The 20,695-nt window shown below is 36.0% G+C and overlaps 3 protein-coding genes across 3 annotated transcripts; 1 reads left to right on the forward strand and 2 right to left on the reverse strand.

Annotated features, from left to right (window-relative positions):
* The first annotated feature begins 1,805 nt into the window (after positions 1 to 1,805).
* On the forward strand, positions 1,806 to 6,358 carry LOC110935820 (protein PAT1 homolog 1). Its single transcript, XM_022178178.2, has 5 exons — positions 1,806 to 1,993; positions 2,509 to 2,660; positions 3,066 to 3,122; positions 3,751 to 3,832; positions 3,934 to 6,358. Exons 1-5 carry the CDS (start codon positions 1,957 to 1,959, stop codon positions 5,883 to 5,885), a joined length of 2,280 nt encoding a protein of 759 aa, XP_022033870.1. The 5' UTR covers positions 1,806 to 1,956; the 3' UTR covers positions 5,886 to 6,358.
* Positions 6,359 to 6,414: 56 nt separating this feature from the next.
* On the reverse strand, positions 6,415 to 9,996 carry LOC110935821 (reticulocalbin-2). Its single transcript, XM_022178179.2, has 6 exons — positions 9,272 to 9,996; positions 7,737 to 7,839; positions 7,575 to 7,640; positions 7,294 to 7,470; positions 7,090 to 7,186; positions 6,415 to 6,805 (listed from the first exon to the last, which is right to left on the reverse strand). Exons 1-6 carry the CDS (start codon positions 9,831 to 9,833, stop codon positions 6,680 to 6,682), a joined length of 1,131 nt encoding a protein of 376 aa, XP_022033871.1. The 5' UTR covers positions 9,834 to 9,996; the 3' UTR covers positions 6,415 to 6,679.
* A 6,462-nt stretch (positions 9,997 to 16,458) lies between these two features.
* LOC110935818 lies at positions 16,459 to 20,146 on the reverse strand. The gene is made up of 6 exons (XM_022178176.2): positions 19,479 to 20,146; positions 18,596 to 18,694; positions 18,265 to 18,442; positions 17,969 to 18,066; positions 17,492 to 17,553; positions 16,459 to 16,743 (listed from the first exon to the last, which is right to left on the reverse strand). Exons 1-6 carry the CDS (start codon positions 19,965 to 19,967, stop codon positions 16,629 to 16,631), a joined length of 1,041 nt encoding a protein of 346 aa, XP_022033868.1. The 5' UTR covers positions 19,968 to 20,146; the 3' UTR covers positions 16,459 to 16,628.
* Between the last annotated feature and the right edge of the window lie 549 nt (positions 20,147 to 20,695).

Below are 20,695 nucleotides of genomic sequence, written 5' to 3' on the forward strand. Positions count from 1 at the left end.
AAAAAAAAATTAAAACCCAGTTGCGTAAAACGCAATAGAAAAACCACCAGTTACGTAAAACGCAATGAAAAAAAAACCTAAAAAATGACATTTTTCTAAAACGCAACGCACCAAAAACACAAAGAAATGACTTATTTGTAAAACGCAATGGCCAGAAAACACACAGAAATGTCTTATTTTGTAAAACGCAATGGCCAGAAAACACATAAAAATGTGTTTTACCTAAAACGCAATGCACAAAAAACACAAAGAAATGTCTTATTTGTAAAACGCAATGGCCAGAAAACACTTAAAATGTCTGTTTTCTAAAACGCAATGGACTGAAAACACATAAAAAGGTGTTTTACCTAAAATGCAATGCACCAAAAACACAAAGAAATGTCTTATATGTAAAACGCAATGGCTAGAAAACACTTAAAAATGACTCATTCTAAAACGCAATGGACTGAAAACACCTAAAAAATGTGTTTTACCTAAAACGCAATGACTAAAAACACTTAAAAATGTGTTTTTTTTTCTAAAACGCAATAGCCAGAAACCACATAAAACTCTCTTATTTCTAAAACGCAATGGACACATAAAACTGTCTGTCACTGTGAACTGTCTGAATTGTCTACGAATTACTGTCTTCGAAATGAGCCAATTTCTGGAAAATTAATTTTTCTGATGCGTTTTTAGTACAACAATTTAATCGAAATGAGCCAATGGACACTTAAAAATGACTCATTCTAAAACGCAGCTCAACCCCAGCCAGGGGCTCTGCCCCTTGGACCCCGCCAGGGGCTGCCGCCCCTGGGACCCCGCTAAACGCAATGACTAAATCAAAAACCCAGATCGTGAAAATGAAATTAAAGAATTTCTTACATGGATCGAAGCCGATTTCTTCATCAATTGACGAAATTTGAATGATAAAAACACTTATCAACGCTCGAATCGAACGAATCGAGTGATTATCTCAAAAATCACCGGAAAAAACGAGATTTTTTTATGAAATTAAACTGGGTTTTCTTCAAAAAAAGCTGAAGAACACGTTGATCGGGTTTTGAATCATTGATTGGTGATGAAAATCGCACTATAATGTAGTGATTATTGAGATAGAAAGTGAATAAATAGTTGAAGATGGTGGGTTTTGAAAATGGTGGGTTTTGAAGTTACTGGGTTTTGAAAAAGGAAGAAGAAGGAGTTGAATTGACTAAAATACCCTTTCTCTTTATTTTAAAATTTGCCACATGTCATAATCCTATGGCTTCCTATCCTTTCTAGCGAAAATTAACTTCTTATTTGATCTTTTCCCTAGTTAATAATAAAGAAATAAGAAATAACACTCATTTTAATAATTTTTTTAAAAATCACCCATTTTGGTAAATATTTTTTCCACCCTCACCAATTTGAGAAAAAAGTCATTGCAAAACATCTATTTTGGTAATTATTTTCCAAATCACTCATTTTGGTAAATATTTTTTCTACCCTCACCAATTTAGGAAAAAGGTCATTGCAAAACATCTATTTTGGTAATTATTTTCCAAATCACCCATTTTAGTAAATAATTTTTTCACCTATACTATTTTGAGAAAAAAAACTCATTTTTTTGAGCTATATTCGAACTTTTCTTCTAGATCTGTTACTCCGTATATATGTATTATGAGGTTTGTTTTAAGAAAAAAAAAAAAAACTTAAAAAATCATAATTCTGAACATTTACGCAAAGAAAGATATAATAAATGATGAATTAATGGGACACTTAATACTGAATAGACGGTGTTGACTATTTATAAAACCATGTTTTTAGATCCAACAAATCGTATTATACAAGCAGCAGCACAAACAACAAACAAATGCTACTTCCTTTTCCTTCCTTTTAGCTTCTTCTTCTTCTTCTTCTTCTTCTTCTTCCCCTTTCCCCCTTTGCGTAGTACAACACCACACCCATCTTCCATTCATTCACCTCAAAACCCTAATGGAAAGATCTACCATCATTAACCCTTCATTATCAAGTGAGCCTCTCTCTTTCCCCTCAAATTTACAATCTTTAGGGTTTCTTATTAATCCGGTTATTCATTTTCTAGCTACTTGTTGTTTGATACTTATATGTATAGATACAGTCAGCCAATTGTATCTCTTAATTTGCGTCTAATAGATCTCGAACAATCATTATGTTGGTGGCTTCGGTTCAAGAAAGTTCGTTTGACTTTTGGGTCTCATACGGGTCGGGTTTTAACCTAAAGATTTGTGTTAATTGTTTTGGCTGGAAATTTTTTTTTTTTTTTTTTTTTGAGTATGGATATAATAATTTTTTTTTAAAAATAATTTGAAGTGAAGAAATTGGAGACAGTGGTTAATAGATGGTTGCATTTCATATGTATATAAATTGGTTATTGTTTTGTGTGTTTTGGATTTGTGGTGGATGACTGGATTCTTGTTTTCAGCAACTGTTTCTGTTTGGTGTATGTTTAACTTTAATGGTTAGTGCAAGAGTTGTTAACCGGATCCGTCGTTAATTGTAATGCAGATGACAAGCTCTTTGATGCGTCGCAATATGCTTTTTTCGGTCAAGATGTTTTGGAAAAGGCTGATTTTGGTTGTTTGGAAGTTGAAGAAGAAGAAGATAAGCCTCTGAATGGAGTTGGTGATGATGAATACCGATTGTTCGATAGAGATGAGGTGTGTTTGTCTTTTCTACATGTTGATATAAATTAACCGATGGTTACAGGTTACCATACTTGTTGTTAGCTGCGGTTTTTTATGTTTTCTTAAGTTTGTAACTTATGGTATTCTGTTAATTTATTTTGCGTATTATATATGCATCCATGGCGAAAATCCCATGGTTTATAGTTGTGCGGTTCGATGATTCCTGTAGCAAATAGTTTCTTTGATGTTACTTGTCGATCTTTTGTTTTTGTTTGTGTAGGCCGGCGATGTCTTGTTGACTTTTGAAGTTACTTTTTAATCATTTTTACGTTGTATATTGACTTTTATAAAAAGTTTACTTCTAATTAATGCATAATTCTTTATACATCTCAGTTTGCTTTTGTTTACTATGGTTCTAATTTCATTTTCTATCACCAGGAATCAGGGGTTGGGTCTCTATCAGAGTTGGATGATCTGTCTACTATATTTTCAAAGGTCGGATATCTTCAACCACATATTTGCTTGCGATGAATATTATTTATTCGTTTTTTTCCCTATTAAGTTGAGTAAATTTGTTGCCAACTTCAGGTTACGTGTCTGGTTTAGAAAACACTAACAAAGTTTGTGGTGGTATGTAGAGGTTGGACCGACCCATGAGTAATTTACTGAACACAATGAGTAATTTATAACGGGAGTCCAAACGGGTCGGGTTGGACCCACTCATGAGTCACACTTCAAAATTTTTCTGTTCATTCTTGGAAAACTTCGTAAATAATTTATGTATTAACACTCTTATCAGTTTTAAAAAAATATATGGTTAAAATATAATCTTTTTTTCTAGTGAACCTAAACGAAAACGTTTTGGGTGGTTACATTTTTTTAATTCGTAATTTTATTTTTGACATGCCTAAGTTGTTTTCACAGCTTTGAACTATAAGATATACGATATACCCGCCAATGCAAAAACCGGATGCTAGTATTCTTTATGAGTTTCACTTGTTTCTTCAGCTTTCTAAATTCAAAGTTTGGATATTTTTGTTTTAATCATCTTTTTTCTTAATTTTCTTTAATCTTGTGAAAAAAAAAGTAAATATGATATGTTAAATTATTTTCTTTTTTGCAGTTAAACCGAACAGTTAGTGGACCTAGGCATCCTGGAGTCATTGGTGACCGTGGATCAGGATCCGGATCCATTTCAAGGGAAAGTGAGTACACAAGTTGCGAAATTTTCTCATTTTATATTTTCTTTATACATTTATAATTGTTATTGTTAGTATGTACGGTTAATCAACTACACTAATCGCAGGTTCATCTGCCTCTGAATGGTTACAAGAACGAGAATTATCCGACTGGTTGGATCAACATATCTCCGACACTGAAAACTACCAAGGAAACAGAAGATGGTCATCACAACCTCATCTTCACTCCGATTCAAAACCGTTGTACAGAGCTACATCGTACCCTCAAGAACAACATCAGTTCTTCAGTGAATCTCTTTTACCACCTATCGGCCAAACCAATATCTCCTCGCCACATCAGCATTCACATCTTCTGAATCGTTCCGCCACTAACCCTCAGTTACCTTTTTTAGATAACAACAATAGTCTGCATTTAAGCGGGGGCCTTCATCGATCCCAAGGTTATAACGGAAGTGGGTCCCACCTAATCCCTTCCGGTTTTTCCCGTTACTCTCAGCCGCAAAACACATGGGCTAATCACATGCTACATGTTGACCATGCGGGTTTATTAAGCAACACTTTCCAGCAAAAAATGCTTCATAACGGGTCGCTGACCCCACATTTCATGCCGCCACATCATCACTCGATTGGTCCTTTCTCTCCGCTCCAGCTGTACTCGCTACATTCTCATCCCCTACATTTAAGTAACCACAAAACGAAAACGACTCACAAAAGCGGTGGCGGTCGGCACGGTAGTGGACGTCTTACCCGTCATGGCTCGGAAGGTAGTAATAAGAAAAGTGATAAATTTCGGGTACAATTTAGTTCGAAGTATATGAATTCTGAAGAGATTGAATCTATCCTTAAGATGCAGCATGCTGCAACTCATAGCAACGACCCGTATATAGACGACTATTATCACCAAGCCCGTGTTGCTAAAAGTACTTCCGATTCAAAATCAAAAACCCGTTTCTGTCCAGCTCATATTAAAGATTCTTCTTCTTTGAAATCCTCGCGTAATAGTACGGAAACTAAAAGTAGTTTTAACATTGATGCTCATGGAAGGATATCACTTCCGTTCATCCGTAGGCCCCAGCCGCTTCTTGAAGTTGACCCGCCAGCTGGCACTGAAGGAAAATCATCTGACAGACCATTAGAACAAGAACCGATGTTTGCTGCCAGAATCACAGTCGAGGACTGCCTTTGTGTTCTTCTTGATGTCGATGACATTGATCGGCTCCTGCAATTTAATCCGCCCCAAGATAACGGTGTTCAAATGAGACAAAGAAGGAAGATTCTTCTAGAAGGGTTGGCCACATCGCTTCAGCTCGTTGACCCGTTCGGAAAAAGGTCAAACCCGGTTGAGTTGACTCCGAAGGACGATATTGTCTTTTTACGAATAGTATCTCTTCCCAAGGGTCAGAAACTCGTATCAAAATATCTCCAGCTTTTGTCACCAAAGAGTGAGCTGGCACGTATAGTATGCATGACCATTTTCCGTCATTTACGGTATCTATTTGGCGGTCTTCCTTCTGACCACGAAGCTTCTTTGACCGTTTCTGGTCTAGTCAAAACAGTCTCCACTTGTATCGGGTCAATGGATCTTAATTCTCTGAGTGCTTGTCTAGCAGCAGTAGTATGTTCTTCAGAGCAGCCGCCACTTAGGCCACTTGGTAGCCCTTCTGGTGACGGGGCGTCAGTTATTCTCAAAGCGGTTTTGGATCGGGCTACTCAATTGTTAAGTAATCCGCAAGGTTTGACCGACCCCGCGTCGCAAAACCCAAAGCTTTGGCAAGCTTCATTCGATGCTTTTTTCGGGCTTCTTACAAAATACTGTTTAAGCAAGTACGACAGCTTAGTGCAAGCTATGCGTACACGGGGTCCACCAAGCACAGAAATGACCGTTTCAGATGCGGCTGGAGCCATCAGTAGAGAAATGCCGGTTGAACTTCTGCGTGCTAGTCTTCCACACACGGATAATAAGCAAAGGAAGATGTTGGTTGACTTCTCACAACGGTCAATGCAGGTTGCTGGTCATAGAGAGACCAGCGGTCAAGTGAACCCTGAGTCGGTAAGATGATGAGTTGGATGTTACGGAAAACATTGTACAACGGCTTTTATGTTGGTCCGAAATGGTGTCTTGACAAATGACAAGTTTAGGTTATGAATGCTTTGTTTGTTTCGTGTTGATCCTGCATGGATGAAGGTGATGGTGACAAATGGAAATAAATTAAACATGAAGAGAAATGAAGTTGGTTTATGTTGTGTAGTGAAATTTTTAACTAGCGGGACGACTCTTGTGTACAGACAGACATCAGGGGTACACCGGTGGGATTTGAAACGTGAGGCATGTTTTTTCGTCGCTTCTGGTTTCGTTCCTTAGAACCTTGTAATGGTCGTAGCTGCTCTTACTCTTAGATGTTATAATCTGCATTCGATGCCTTTTGTTTGTGTTTTCGTTGCGATAGGGATGCTCACATTTAAACTTGTTGAACACAGTCAAAGGATAATATGACATTATAATGTTATATTAATAGTTAATATTTTTCTTTAGACTCAACAAAAATACATGGTAAACATATGCAACCAGATGATAATACATAAAAGGATGACGATAAGACGGGTATGAACATTCTGTCTATATAACATTTAAAACATGCGCGGTGTAAACCTAAATGAAAACACTGTTTTCCGCTTGCAACCCATTCAACAAAGATATTCCTTAACGGACAAAAATGCTTGCTATCGCTAATCGTACCTATGGTTCAGAAACTGAAGTAAAAATTAGAAAAAAAATGACATCAGATTGCTATAGAACCTAGCTACTACAAAAGACATAAATATCATCCATACACCAAATGAATTGCGGTCAGATCAACGAAACTCCTCGTGGAATTCATAATCTTCATCTTCATCCTCGTTAAAGATAGCACTGTAAAATACATATGGACTATCGATCATCTCTGTCAATGATAATCGTCCGTCTTTATCTGTATCAGCCTGAAGTGAAAATAAAGAGTTAACGATAAATGAGTGCAAATTGTTTTTACCACAACAATTAACATGTCATTGCAACCCTAAGCATATAAAGGTTCCTAACCGACTTAACACAAACATCATCCTACATAGGCGCCGCCACAAAATATGTTATTAGAAGTTTAGAACCACAAAAAAAAAAAAAAAAAAAAAAACTATCTATTTACCGCGAGTGTAAGCTGCAAGTGAAGATAACACAATCTATAAGATAACCCTATACTTTTGTCTACAAAACTAAACATGCTTACCTGTGATATAATATAATCTGCCTGCTGTTTAGCATAGTAACGCTCTGATGGATGAAGCTTTCCGATGATAGGTAGCAGTTCCACATCAGACAAGTATCTACAACAGGAAAGCTTAGCCTCGTCAAAACTACGTAGTTTTGGACATGTTCCTTATGTAATCTTACTGGAACTCCAAATTGTTAAAAAGTTAAAACTTTATATTACCCGTCACCATCTTTGTCAAGTTGGGCAAAAAAGCTTCTTGCGGGAGATTCCAATGAATCGGAAGATTCACGTGAAGAAGAATTATTAGCATCTTCATCGTAGTTCCTTACCATGTCAAAGAGTCCATGGAAGAATTCTTTGAAATTTACCCGACCATCTTTGTCGGTATCTCTTTCCCTGCACCAAATCAAGAAAATTAATAATTAGAAAGAGGTTAAAAAAGTGAAACTTTTATTATGTGCAGTTTTCTAGGTAAGTTGAAATTAAAGATAACACGCCACCTTACTTCCTCCTTGCACAGCCACTGAAGCAGTCTCGGATTCTTAGTGTCTGCAGGATGCTGAAAGCTACGTATAACATAAAAGCACAAATTAATAAGAACAAGATGGAAGTCTAGAAATAAGGTACAAATTCATATACTTATAAAAAAGAATATTGCTTACTCGTTGAATTCGGTTATGTTAAGAAAACCATCCCCGTCAGAGTCAGATGCGTTAAAATGCTCCTCTTTCCACCAGCCCATATCATACCCAAATGAATTACTATCTAGTGACCATATAACAAGCTGTAAGTGGAATACTCAAATATTAAAAAAAACATATAGTTTGTATGATATAAACCTTCAACTATATGTATAGATAAAACATAAAACACCACATCCATGAATGGTTCAAGTCCCCTTTTTCGGCTTTTTTATTGTGCATTCCTTTCTTTTTGCCCTTAAGGAAGGAAGCAGCTAAATCCATACTAAAAAAACGCTCAAGTCTATCAGGCACAACTACGTCGATAATAAATCCTTTACAAACTCCTTTTGATTATAGACTTCTGTACCTAGTACTTAGTTTTTTTTACCCATAAATGTATCTACTCTGTATAATTCAAGCCTTCATGTAGATAAAAGCACTAGCAGAACCAAGTTTCTCAGAGTCCCACTAAAGCCACTCGAAGTATTTTTTGTTCCTCTAAAGTCAATCAACTTTCGTAGTCCAATCGCGTATACCATTTTTTTTATAAATGTTACAAAAACATTTAAAACTAAGTGAGACAAATGAAACATACACGAGTATTGATTACTATTTAGTAAAAGTTAAACCTTAAATTACTAGATACATATAAATGCCTACAATGCAATCGGAAGAATGGTATGCAAAAGGAGAAACATTTATCATCACTTCTGTACCTAGTAGTTAATTTTTTACCCATATATGTATCTATTCCATATAGTTGAAGCCTTGATGCAAATAAATGCAGCAGTAAACAATTGGCTACATTAACGAAAGAAAACACTTCACCCAATAGTAACCACGTTTCTCAAGCGTCCCACTAAAGCCACTAATCATTTTTCCTCTAAATCACTCAACTTTCATTACATGCATAGTTGTCAATAGCGAATAGCGAACGATAGCGACAAGCTACCTATACGCTACGTAGCGATAGCGATCAAATAGCGGTCGCTGTTTCATGTTTAGCGATACACTAGAAAAAAACTAGAAACATTTTGTATGTATATTTTACCAAAAAATATAAAAAAGCTAAAAAAAAATTACAAAAATCTCGCTATTTACTGCTATTTGTCGCTACCAACTATATAGCGAAACATGAGCGCTACACTACGCTATTCGCTATAGCGGGCGCTATGCTCGCTATTAACAACTATGATTACATGTTCCAATCTTTTATACATGTTAACTTTTGTATAATTTGTTTCAATTTCATTTAGCATACGATAGGAAACTTATAGTATGACAAGTAAACGGGCCGCAACCCCCTTTTGAATAGCAAACCCGATCCTCCCGAAAACAAAACTTTGGTTCCTCGACTCCGAGAAATTGTTGTGCACGACCCTCGCAACTTTCCCATTTATGAATCTTGATTACCATTTACTAAAACCCAAACACAAAACTATACCACACACATACAAATATGAAATACCCACAACACAATCAAAACAACAACATGCAAAAGTTTCAAGCTTTACCTGAATCACGAACCCAAGTGGGAGCTTGATACTCCTTAAAAGAAACCAACCCATCACGGTTCTTATCATGCAACTCCATCTCCTTCTGGCTCCTATGCATCACATCCCTTTGAGCCTGCTCAACATTCCATTCAGTCAACTCATGCTCACTCACAAACCCATCAGCCGGATCCACATCAATCTTGGGAAACAACAACACCAACCTATGACTAATATTAAACTTATGTTCATCATTCAAGTAATCCTCAGCCCCAACAAAATCCTCCCATTCCGGCTGCATTTCCATTCCAGGAGCCGGTTCATGTTCCTGATTAATATTATTGTTATTATGATCGTCGGAAAAATGGGTCTTGTCCCATAACTTGTCCTGTTGTTTGCGCTCAATGTTGGCGACCAATGGGTCGAATGAGATGTGGTGATCGGATAGATTGGAGCGGAGTTTGAGACGGCGGTGGCGGCGGTGGGTGGTGGTACGGTGGCCGGAGTTGTTTGGGGAATGGGAGATGAGGAGGAGGAGGAGGAGAGCTACGGTGGTGTAGATTATGACGGAGAGTTTGCCCATTTCATGGGACGATGATGGTGTGAGAGAGGATTTTGATTGGAGATGTTAATTAATCTCTCTCTCTCACTGGATTTGGGATTTGGCGGTTGAGAGGGAATTGATGATGGGAAGATTGGAGAAGATGAATCAAGATTTTTCTGTTAATACAAAGGCATGTAGATCTAGTCCGATGATTTTGTGATTTCATATTATGGAAACCTAAATTAAATATTTATTTAAACTCTTTTCTTATTGTCTAAACATAACATTTAGTAGGGATGAGATTGGTACAGTACCCGTACCTATACCCGTACCAGTACCGAAAATACCGGTACCGAATTTGAACAAAACTAGGTACCAAATACCGTACCAAATATATAGGTACGGTACGGGTATGAGTACGGGTACAGGTACGGGTATTTTCGGTACAGTACCCGCTTGGTACCATTTTGTTTTTATTTACTTTTTGAGCATTTGTACAAGTACTAAATAGGTAAAACTGACATGAGTACCAATATAGTACAAGTACCAAATAGGTAAAATTGGTACGAGTACCAATACGATACGGGTACCATATAGGTAAAATCAATACGAGTACACTATAAATACCATAATATGAAATAAAACATAATACAAAAAAACTTTTAAAGGTATACATAGAATTTGGTACTAGTACCCGTTTTTACCCGTACCCGTACCCGTACCAATACCGAAAGTACCGAATACCAAAACCAATAAAACTGGGTACCGATACATGTACCAAATACCTAAAATCGGTACGGGTATAGGTACGGGTACGGGTACGGTACGGGTACGAGTACGGGTATTTGGGAAAAAAAGCCCATCCCTAACATTTAGTAAAGACTTTATAAATTACGCAAATTGGAATTGGCCGATAATAATCACAAGTCAGATATTAACCAATAATAATCTGACCTGGTCCATTTTTTTTGTAAAATAGTTCAACCGTTAAAATAGCTTAACGGAGTTAGGTTTATTTCCGAATTACAAACCGATGGTTTAGGGCTTTTGATCAGAACAAGGATATAAGTCGATTGATGTAAAACTTACCTCGAAATGCTGCCCCCAACCCACGAAAACGGTGCTTCAGTTCAGGTGTTTAACTTCCAATTAACAAAATTCAAGCGATTTCGAACACAATTTCGAGGTAAGTTTTATATCAATCGACTCGTATTCTCGTTCTGATCAAAAACCCTAAAACATCGGTTTGTAATTCGGAAAAAAACTTAACTCCGTTAAGCTTATTTTAACGGCGGTCTATTTTACAAAAAAACTGGACGAGGTCGGATTATTATTGGCTAATAACTAACTTGGGATTATTATCGGCCAATTTCAGATGGGATTATTATTTTCCATTTTGCCTATAAATTATTATACATTAGTAGGTAGGGCTGTAAACGAATCGAACGTTCAGCGAACAGTTCGTGAACCGTTCGACGGGAAGTTCGTTTATGTTCGTTCGATTAGCTTAACGAATGAACACGAACAAAAAAATTCGTTCGGTTAGCTTAGCATACGAACAAGAACATAGGTCTTATTCGTTCGACTGGGTTCGTGAACGTTCGGTAATATGTTCGGTTACGTTCGTCCGTGTTCGTTTGATTATATTAAAAAATAATAAATAGTAAACCTTTTATCTAAACATATTGAAAACTTGAAACCCTATTTTTTTCTAAGTTAGCTAAAATTTGGACATGCTAAGACATTTTTGGGGATAATTAAGTTAGTTAAAGTTGATTCATTCTTTGGTGGTGTATTAGACTTTTTTGATTTATCATTTGATGGTTGTATTTAACTACTTATATCCAATGTTTAAGGATAACAATATTTTTATTTTTTTATTTTCAAGTTAAATGTTCGTTTGCGTTCTTTTTTATTTGCTTGCGTTCGTTTGTGTTCGAGACCAGTGTTCACGAACTGTTCGTGAACAACCGAATTTCCTTAACGAACGAACATGGACATAAACTTATGTTCGGTATACGTTCATGAACAGTTCGCGAACATGTTAATTTCCTTAACAAACGAACAGGAACATGGCCTTGTTCGTGTTTGTTCGGTTCGTTTACAACCCTATTAGTAGGGATTAACATTTTCTAATTCATGTATTGTTATCGGATCGAACAATATTGGTACCAGTATAAGAATTCAATTTTTTATGTTTTCGGTTTCGATAACTGTTGATCGAACGGATGATTTCCCGATTTATAATTTTAACTAATTTAAAATTTATTTATTTATTTATGGCTAAATATAACATTTTGATTTTCAATAGTTAAGACTAAGATCGATTATTGTATAAGGTATGAGGGGTGTTAATTAGTTGGGCACACGTTGTCGATCCTGAATCTTGAAGCATTTCCTCGACCTTGATTTGGACGAAATAGTATTTTTCGTGCGGCCCCGAATCGACTTTCCCATATTGATTTGGTTTCAAGTATTTGTTTCGAGTAAATTGCAATTTTCATCCATATGGTTTGCATGAATTCACACTTTGAGTCCACCTTTAACACCTTACGTCCTTGACATTTCATATGTTAACAATATTCGTCCCTGAACCTAACGCTCGTTAGTTTTTCTGTCAACTTTTAGGTGAAATTACTGATATACCCTCCCTCCATCTTCTCTAACCATTCCCCACCATCCAAATCCCCGTCTACCATTACCAACCATCACCTCCATCAATTTGATGGCACCTACTTCTGCACACACTGAAGCTCCGTTAGCCACTCCACATGTCCTCTTACTTCTCTTGCTTCCGGTGGTTCTCCGACATTTTCTCCGTCATTTATTCCGTCCACTCTAATCAGATCGTCGACTACTTCACTGCCTAGTGCTGCTACGTTTAACTTAGTTGACGCTAGATTTGTGGCCATGGTTGTCTTTGCTGCCACTAAAACACTTGGCCCTACAACGTGCATCATTATAACGGTTTACCTAGACTAACATTTATTTAAACTCCGATTGGATCGCCAACTACTTCACCGCCTAGTGGTGCTACATTTAACGTAGTTACCTGGAATATGTTCGGTGTTCAAATTGATAGAGGTGGTGGCATTTGGTGGCGGCAGTTGGTGATTGCACATAAGGTTTGGATAGTGGGGGCTATTTGGAGAAGATTGAGGGAGGGTATATTAGTAATTTCACCCAAAAACTAACAGGAAAACTAACAATCGTTAGGTCCAAGGTCACATAGTATTAACACATTAAACATCAAAGATGTAAGGTGTTAAGGGTGGACTAAGGGTGTGAATTAATGCAAACCACAAGGACGAAAATTGCAACCAGTTTCTCCAGAATCTCACCAAATCTTAGGGTCCGTTTGGTATGTGGGAATGAAATGGATAAATGAATGAAATAGGCGAGGTAATGGAATGGACAACGAAATGAAATGGATCATTCTATTCCTTTGTAATATTTGGTTACTCAAATATGAATATAATGAATCATTACTTTGTACAATTTGATATACTAAAAAGAAGAAATAAATATTAAAATAATAATAATAATAATAATAATATATTAATGGTAAAAAATAATAATAGATTTTGTGTATATATTAATATAAGTAATAATAATAATAATAATAATAATAATAATAATAATAATAATAATAATAATATATTTCTTTCCATTCTTTTTTGAAGGAATGAAAAAAACACCCTCTTACCAAGGAATGGAAACTGTGATATTTGGAAGGAGTTACATTCATTTGGAATGCTCAATTCCATTACCACATGATAACCAAACATGTTTCTTTTTATTCCGTCAGAATATGATACATTCCATTCAACCTTTTATTCCTTCATACCAAACGCCACCTTAGAGTTCTTGATTCTAGAACATTTCATCATTCCTGATTGGGAGGGGATGGTGTTCTCGCATGACGTCGAACTCTCTGATCAACCTTCCTAGATCGACACCGTGTGACCTCAGGATTCCTAGAATTCAATTCAAATTTTGTTTCAAAATGAATGGTGTTGGTTTTCCAACCAAATTCAAATTTGGTTTTTGATTAATTCAACACGTATATTCGAATTTACGAAATGAGTTTGCGTCCAAACTAATTTGAATTCGGTTTTTAATTGATTCAACTTGAATACTTGAATTTGAATTATATAATGTTTATTCTTTACAAAGGTACATATATTTTTGGTTCTTTATTTTTAGGTAAATATTTTCCTCACAACTTAGTTTATTTAAATCAACCTAATTTAGCAAGCATTCGAATGACTTGAAGACCAACACTTTGAATACCCTTGTTATTTTGTTAAGTACTAGTTTTAAGCTACCCGCGTTGCGGGCCAGTGGGCATAAAACGTGCTATCAACGTTGAGGAGATAGGGATGTAAAACCATGCTAAGTAACATCGAACGAAGACCAAACCCGGGTAAAGCGTAAAAAAACACGAATTTTCAACACAAAGTGACTTACGTGACATAAAACGTAGAAGGAGTCGAATTTATAACGATGCATATTAGAAAGTGGAGGGGGGTAAAACAAACTTAAAAGACCAAATGTGACCACCAAATACAAATGAAAAAAAACCCCGAGAAGCCAAATGTGACTATCAAACACTGTGCTAAATAGCAACGAACGACGAACAAATCCAAGAAAAACGTAAAACATAAACTAATAAAAAAACTAAAATTATTTAACCTTTGTGATACAAATTATAAAAACTAAAGTTTTGTTACAAAATGAAAATCACAATGCCCAAAAAAAAAAGAAAAGAAAAGAAAAAAGAAGACAAAAAATATAATATTCCTCCGTATGTTATTAAAATTAAGGCAATTGGAAAATAATAATCCCACCATTGTGAAATTGGCCAATAATAATCCCAAGTTAGGAATTAGCCAATAATAATCCCACCTCGTCCATTTTTGGAAAATAATACTACAAATGCTGACGTGGCACTTTTGTCGTTTAGTGACTGTGGATTATTATTTTCCAAAAATGGACGAGGTGGGATTATTATTGGCTAATTCCTGACTTGGGATTATTATTGGCCAATTTCACAATGGTGGGATTATTATTTTCCAATTTGCCAAGACCACCAAATACAAATGAAAAAAAAACCCCGAGGAGCCAAATGTGACTATCAAACACTGTGCTAAATAGCAACGAACGACGAACAAATCCAAGAAAAACGTAAAACATAAACTAATAAAAAAACTAAAATTATTTAACCTTTGTGATACAAATTATAAAAATTAAAGTTTTGTTACAAAATGAAAATCACAATGCCCCAAAAAAAAAAGAAAAGAAAAGAAAAAAGAAGACAAAAAATATAATATTCCTCCGTATGTTATTAAAATTAAAATTGAGAGATTTAATAATAATAATAATAATAATAATAATAATAATAATAATAATAATAATAATAATAATAATAATAAGGAGTAGGAGTTTGATAGAAAGTGTATTTTTCCTAGAAAGTCTAGGAAGCAATGAGAATTGGACATGTGGCATTGAGTTATTTTAACTAGAAGGGCAATTATGTAATTTACATTTTAATTTTATTTTAGGAATATATATTCTCATTAACTGACATTGCATGATCTTGAAGGTAACTGATTATGTCTATGATTTTCGGAATTTTGGTTGTGTTTCGAATCCAAATCTCATCTAAATCTCATTCAAATCATATGTATATACAATTCTTTCTATCGTTTTCTTCTTCACCAGCAGTATTCGTATTCAATAATTTTTTCAGAGAGAATCACAAGAAATGTGGGGTAGTTATGGAATGACAATTATTTCCCTATTTAAAACAAGCTAAATGACATATCTACCACTGATTAATTAAATAATCTTATTTTTAAGAAACACATATTAACAAAATGCTACCAAGATGATCTCAACCATTAAACACACCCATTGGATAGCCCAGATCGCTTCCTAGACTTTCTAGGAAAAACACACTTTCCGTAGGATCCCCACTCTAATAATAAGGATTCGGATAACAAAATACTTTTAAATAAAAATAAAAATATAATTGTGAAGTTGAAGGAGAAATTGCCACGTCACATTAATTATAATCTTTTATTAATATTTAGATTTAAGGTTCACTTGATAAAACGTTTTATTTAATACGAATTTAATTATTTTAGTTTGATATTTTATCTTTTAACTTGATATTTTAGATATAAAAAATATAGGATAGGTCTCAGTTTAATAAAAAAATGCTATAGATCAGTGTCTTCATAATGTAGCCTTAGTGTCTTCATAATGTAGTCTTAAATACATTGTAGGAGATATTTTTTTTTTGAACGGCCAACAAACTCAATCCCGAGCACTCTCGGGGCACCCACTGGACAAACAGAGTACTCCGAGAGTAACCCGAGTCCACCACCAATTCCGGGGAAAACCCGGTAACCCACCCGCCCGTAGGCACGACAGTGAAATTACCGGTAAAACCCGTTTGGCTCAAGGATCCAACCCAGGTTTCCCTGGGTCTCATATCATTGCCCACCAGTGCCTCACTCTGCACCAAGTGGGAGTCGAACCTGCATCTCTCAAGAGAAATGCAAGCCCTCCACCACTTGATCTAGAGATCATTGGTATTGTAGGAGATATTGAATTACTGACCTCAAATGACAAATATTATCAACTAGTTTCAAAGTTATGGCTGAAGGAGACCTTGTTACTTATACCTTTAAGTGGCACAAAAATAGAAAAGAAAAATCAATCCCAATTTTTGCACAAATGGACTTTGTTACTGAAATTATTACAATAAAAAATTCTGGAGCCGCTATATTTCTCAATAGTCTTACAAAATCATTCAAGAACAAAACCTCATTCAGAGCCTTCACCTGAATCCTCCGAGACTGAACCATCAACCATCTTTTCTAGTGAACCCATATCGCCGGCTTCTGCAACTGTATGCAACCGAAGCTTTTCAGCGTCCTCACTGCCAAATTTCATTAGCCAAGTGGTTAAACACTTGTTAGTTCCACAACTCAGAGGTGGCAATTTTAACCTGTTTACTATGCAGTTGATATCAGTGATATATTGGTTATCGGTCCCCATGTAAAACATCGGTGTCAAATATTATTGACGATATTGACTTATATAACCCATATATCACCGATATTTGACCGATATATATTGAATAGTTGGTGTGAAATTGCTATATATATAAATTCTGCATGATACCGATATCTCACCAAGATAACCTATATCTCAAATATCGGTCCTTGACTATCCGATATTTTACCGCATTAACTGCATAGCCGTTTAACAGTCGATTTAATCTTATCTCTATTCTCTAGGGCTCTAATGGGTCATATAAGTTAAATTAAAGGACTAAACTAAAAAGAAAACGGGTTGAACAGGTCTAAGCTGTCCAAATTGTGTTTGAATACATAGAAACCTTCTAATCGCTTTATTCAAGAAAGTTTAATTGTTTTTGTTTTGCAATCATGTTTAGCACAATATACATATATATATTTTTTATAAAATTCAAAAGAATGAATAACTTGGTTTGCTGGCCGGGCCCACACCACCCCGTTTGACCCGACCCTAGTTTACTGTTACGCACCCTGCCCATTTGGCGACCCTTATGGGAATGGGATGTGAAGTGAAAGAAGAGTGTATATGGGAAGATTTCAAACACAAAGGGTAAAAAGGTAATATACTCTAAAAAGAAAGATGCTTACTCTGCAGCACCAAATATTTCTTTCACTATCAAGGAGCCGTCTTTTGCACAGAACTCCGGCAGCTGGTAAGTGTAAAGTGAATACAATCAAGTGATCAGCTTAAGTATGGATTAGAATAAAAAATAGATATAAAAGACATACTTATGTAAGTATGTTTCATATGAATCTGTCCATTTTCGACTTCCCGTCATATTTTAATAAAATTAACTAATGCAAATGGAGTTTGAAAGAAAAGGATGAGGGAAAGAATAACTAGATGGATAAGATGTTAATCATCTCAATTATTTGATGATTCACATTAAAAATGTAATTAAGTTTAACAAAAATAAAAAATGATGTATGATCCGTACGATTAGAAGACATGATGTATGACATGTATGGACATAGATAGGAGAATGTTGAACTTCTTCAAACAATAAAGTGTAATAACACTCGGAAATTACAGAAGTAGGAAATGATCACTTTTATTAATCTTACCTCTGAAAGATAATAGATCTTTCCAAAGAGAGCTTGGACAGCAAGCTTTCTCCTTAAGCCCTTTTCAGAATATCCCGATGTATCCATGACAACTGGACCTACAATATGGAAGAATCATTATAAGAAACCAATTATTTGTCATATGTTTACTTTTTCATTACATGTATAGTTTGTTTAGGCTACTTTTTTAAAGAACACTGGATTATACTTTTCATGTTTGCATAAAATATAAGCACTTAAGCAGATTTATTGGATTATACATTTCGTGTTTTTATAAAATACAAGCAGATTTGTACCATAATCTTTGACGATTCGCCTTGAAATTTCATTCAGAATTTCAGCAACTTGAGAATCATCCAACATTGTTGCTTTCCTGAGTTGGATCAATGCTGCAACCAGTTGTGGGTTGAATGGCTTTTCATTTAAGGCATATCGGATGTATTTACGCAAAATTTCTCCTGTGCTGAAGCCTGTCTGCATATAGAATAAAAGATATCAAAAACTCAATTCTCTTTACTGGATCTGATTAATAAAGAAACTAAAAAATCATTGAGGGATATTAATGTATGCAGAATGTAGAAACCGAAATTAAAAGATAACAAGATATAATGGTTGAATGTCTATCACCTTCTGTGTCAGTTGCTTTAGAGTTTCTTGTTGTACTCCACTCCCTTCTTTCTCAAGTAACTCATCTATTGATCTGCATAGCTCTGCATTTTTACCGACCTGAAAATATATATCTATTTAGAAGGGAGGGGGGGGGGGGGGGGGAAGAACAATTGCATGTGTATTATTTATAATTGTTCAACTCATCTTTAAGCCAATATAACTTCCTTACTGTAAAACAATCCTAACTTTAATCAACCCATTCAGATCCTTCAACTAACAATAATCACTTCAAATAAGTCCATCTCATACATCAAATCTATATCTGACTTTCAAGATAACAAAATATCATCATCAGCATCATCATACTCAGTAGATCCCACCAATAGCAAAGCTAAGGTAAGGTCTGAGGAGGATAAGATGTGGACAACCTTAACTTTACCCCGTAGGAATAGAGATGCAGCTTCCGGTGAGACCCCGGGCTCGATAGTAGTTTTGCATCAAGCCTTGGACATAAGACACATAACACTCAACAATCAAGACAAAGCCCGATTAGTGCATGTACCCTTTTGTCTTTCGCCTATCAACGCCACCACATGATGCATGATTAACCGTCCGCCACTTTTAACGTTATTTTCACAAAATTAGTAAAAATACGGTTAAAACTAGTGCAATTTCACTTTTGCCCACCGAGGGCCACACATATATACATTATATACGTGCACACCGCACAAGCATACATACAATTACCCTCTCATCACAATATCTTCTAAATTCAACCCCAAAACCAACTTAAACATCATCTATCCCATATGCTGACTAGAAACTATCTGCATCTATTAAACATAACATAAAAACCTTTAAAAAAGAAACAAAAATAAGGTGAAATGAAATTCATACTCACCAGCTTCCGCCGAGCTTGTTTCGGCGAAGTAAGCTTCCTAACGGTCTTATAAACCGAAAACACAAACGAGATTCCAACATAAGCCAACGGAACCGCTAGAATCCACGGAACCGACGAATTTCCAACCCTAGGTCCAGGAACAGCCTGTGTTACCGAGCCAGTAAACTCAACAGCATCCAAAACCTTCTCTTGTATCCACGGCATATCCTCCTCCACTTCCACCACCTCATCCTCCTCCTTCTTCTCGGATTCCTTAGGGTTTACATTACTCCTCGCCGCCGCTGCGGCGGTTGAGGAAATTAATCGAGCACGACGAGAGGAGGTAGTTAGATTCAATTGGAGAGATAAGCAGTTAGTTTGAGTACCGGTGGTATTGAATTTAGTGGTTATTAAGTTTGACGGTGGCGGTGGTGATAGAAGCGGTGAATTGCGGTTGGTGGAGGAGGTTGCGGTGGTGCAGAAGGGGTGGTATCCGTAAGAAGTGGACATTGTAAGTTGTAAGGAGCTTGATTGTATGAATGATAGGGTTTGGATGTGTTATTCTTCTTCTTCTGGCGAGTGTTGCTGTGTGTGTGTGTGTGTGTTTCCGGTGGCGATGGTTGGATACGGTGGTGGTGTGACTCAGCTGTGTATGAAGTTGGGTTTTGACTTGGCGTTGTAATTTACGAACACTGCGATTTGGGCTTTTAGTGGGCTCTGGAGTGAGGTAAAGAAAATATGGCCCGTGCAAAATGAGACCGTAGTCCAACTTTAAAAATAACTATTTCTCTCAACTATTAATATATCAGCCTCCAATATACATTGACTAACAGAATCTTAACGACGTCAGTCTCCAGCCGCCAGAAAAACGTTTTTAGCTGGAAAACTCAACCTTTTCGTCTCAAATCTCTTTGTAACTTTATTACGAAATTTAGGGACCTTTTTCTGGTAAAAGCCCAAATTATTGAGGTTGCTAGAAAACCTTTTTTTTTTTGCCAGAAAGTTCAACATTTTCGTGTCAAACCTTTTTGTAACCTTAGATCGGACCTTTAGAAATCTTTTTTTGGTCAAAAACGTTTTTACGGCGACCGGAGACTAACGACATTAAGGTTCTGTTAATCACGGTCTATTGGAGGCCAATATGTTAATAGTTGGGACTGCCAGTGGTAATTTTCGATGTTAAGGTTGTTGGCGGCCAACGACAAATAGTTGAGATTAGTAAAATCTAATATTCCTTT

Source organism: Helianthus annuus, chromosome 17, assembly GCF_002127325.2.
Source record: "Helianthus annuus cultivar XRQ/B chromosome 17, HanXRQr2.0-SUNRISE, whole genome shotgun sequence".
Lineage (NCBI taxonomy): Eukaryota > Viridiplantae > Streptophyta > Magnoliopsida > Asterales > Asteraceae > Helianthus > Helianthus annuus.

Bases quoted from the DNA above. Each gene is read 5' to 3' on its own strand.
- LOC110935818 (XM_022178176.2), bottom strand. From the start codon at position 19,967: ATGTCCACTTCTTACGGATACCACCCCTTCTGCACCACCGCAACCTCC. The intron at 18,067-18,264 runs GTACAAATCTGC...TCCATATTGTAG, and splicing joins GCGAATCGTCAAAGATTATG to GTCCAGTTGTCATGGATACA. The intron at 16,744-17,491 runs GTAAGCATCTTT...GAAATTTGGCAG, and splicing joins GAAATATTTGGTGCTGCAGA to TGAGGACGCTGAAAAGCTTC.
- LOC110935820 (XM_022178178.2), top strand. From the start codon at position 1,957: ATGGAAAGATCTACCATCATTAACCCTTCATTATCAA. The intron at 2,661-3,065 runs GTGTGTTTGTCT...TTCTATCACCAG, and splicing joins GATTGTTCGATAGAGATGAG to GAATCAGGGGTTGGGTCTCT. The intron at 3,833-3,933 runs GTGAGTACACAA...CACTAATCGCAG, and splicing joins CGGATCCATTTCAAGGGAAA to GTTCATCTGCCTCTGAATGG.
- LOC110935821 (XM_022178179.2), bottom strand. From the start codon at position 9,833: ATGGGCAAACTCTCCGTCATAATCTACACCACCGTAGCTCTCCTCCTC. The intron at 7,641-7,736 runs GTAAGCAATATT...TGTTATACGTAG, and splicing joins AACATAACCGAATTCAACGA to CTTTCAGCATCCTGCAGACA. The intron at 6,806-7,089 runs GTAAGCATGTTT...TTTTCACTTCAG, and splicing joins CAGATTATATTATATCACAG to GCTGATACAGATAAAGACGG.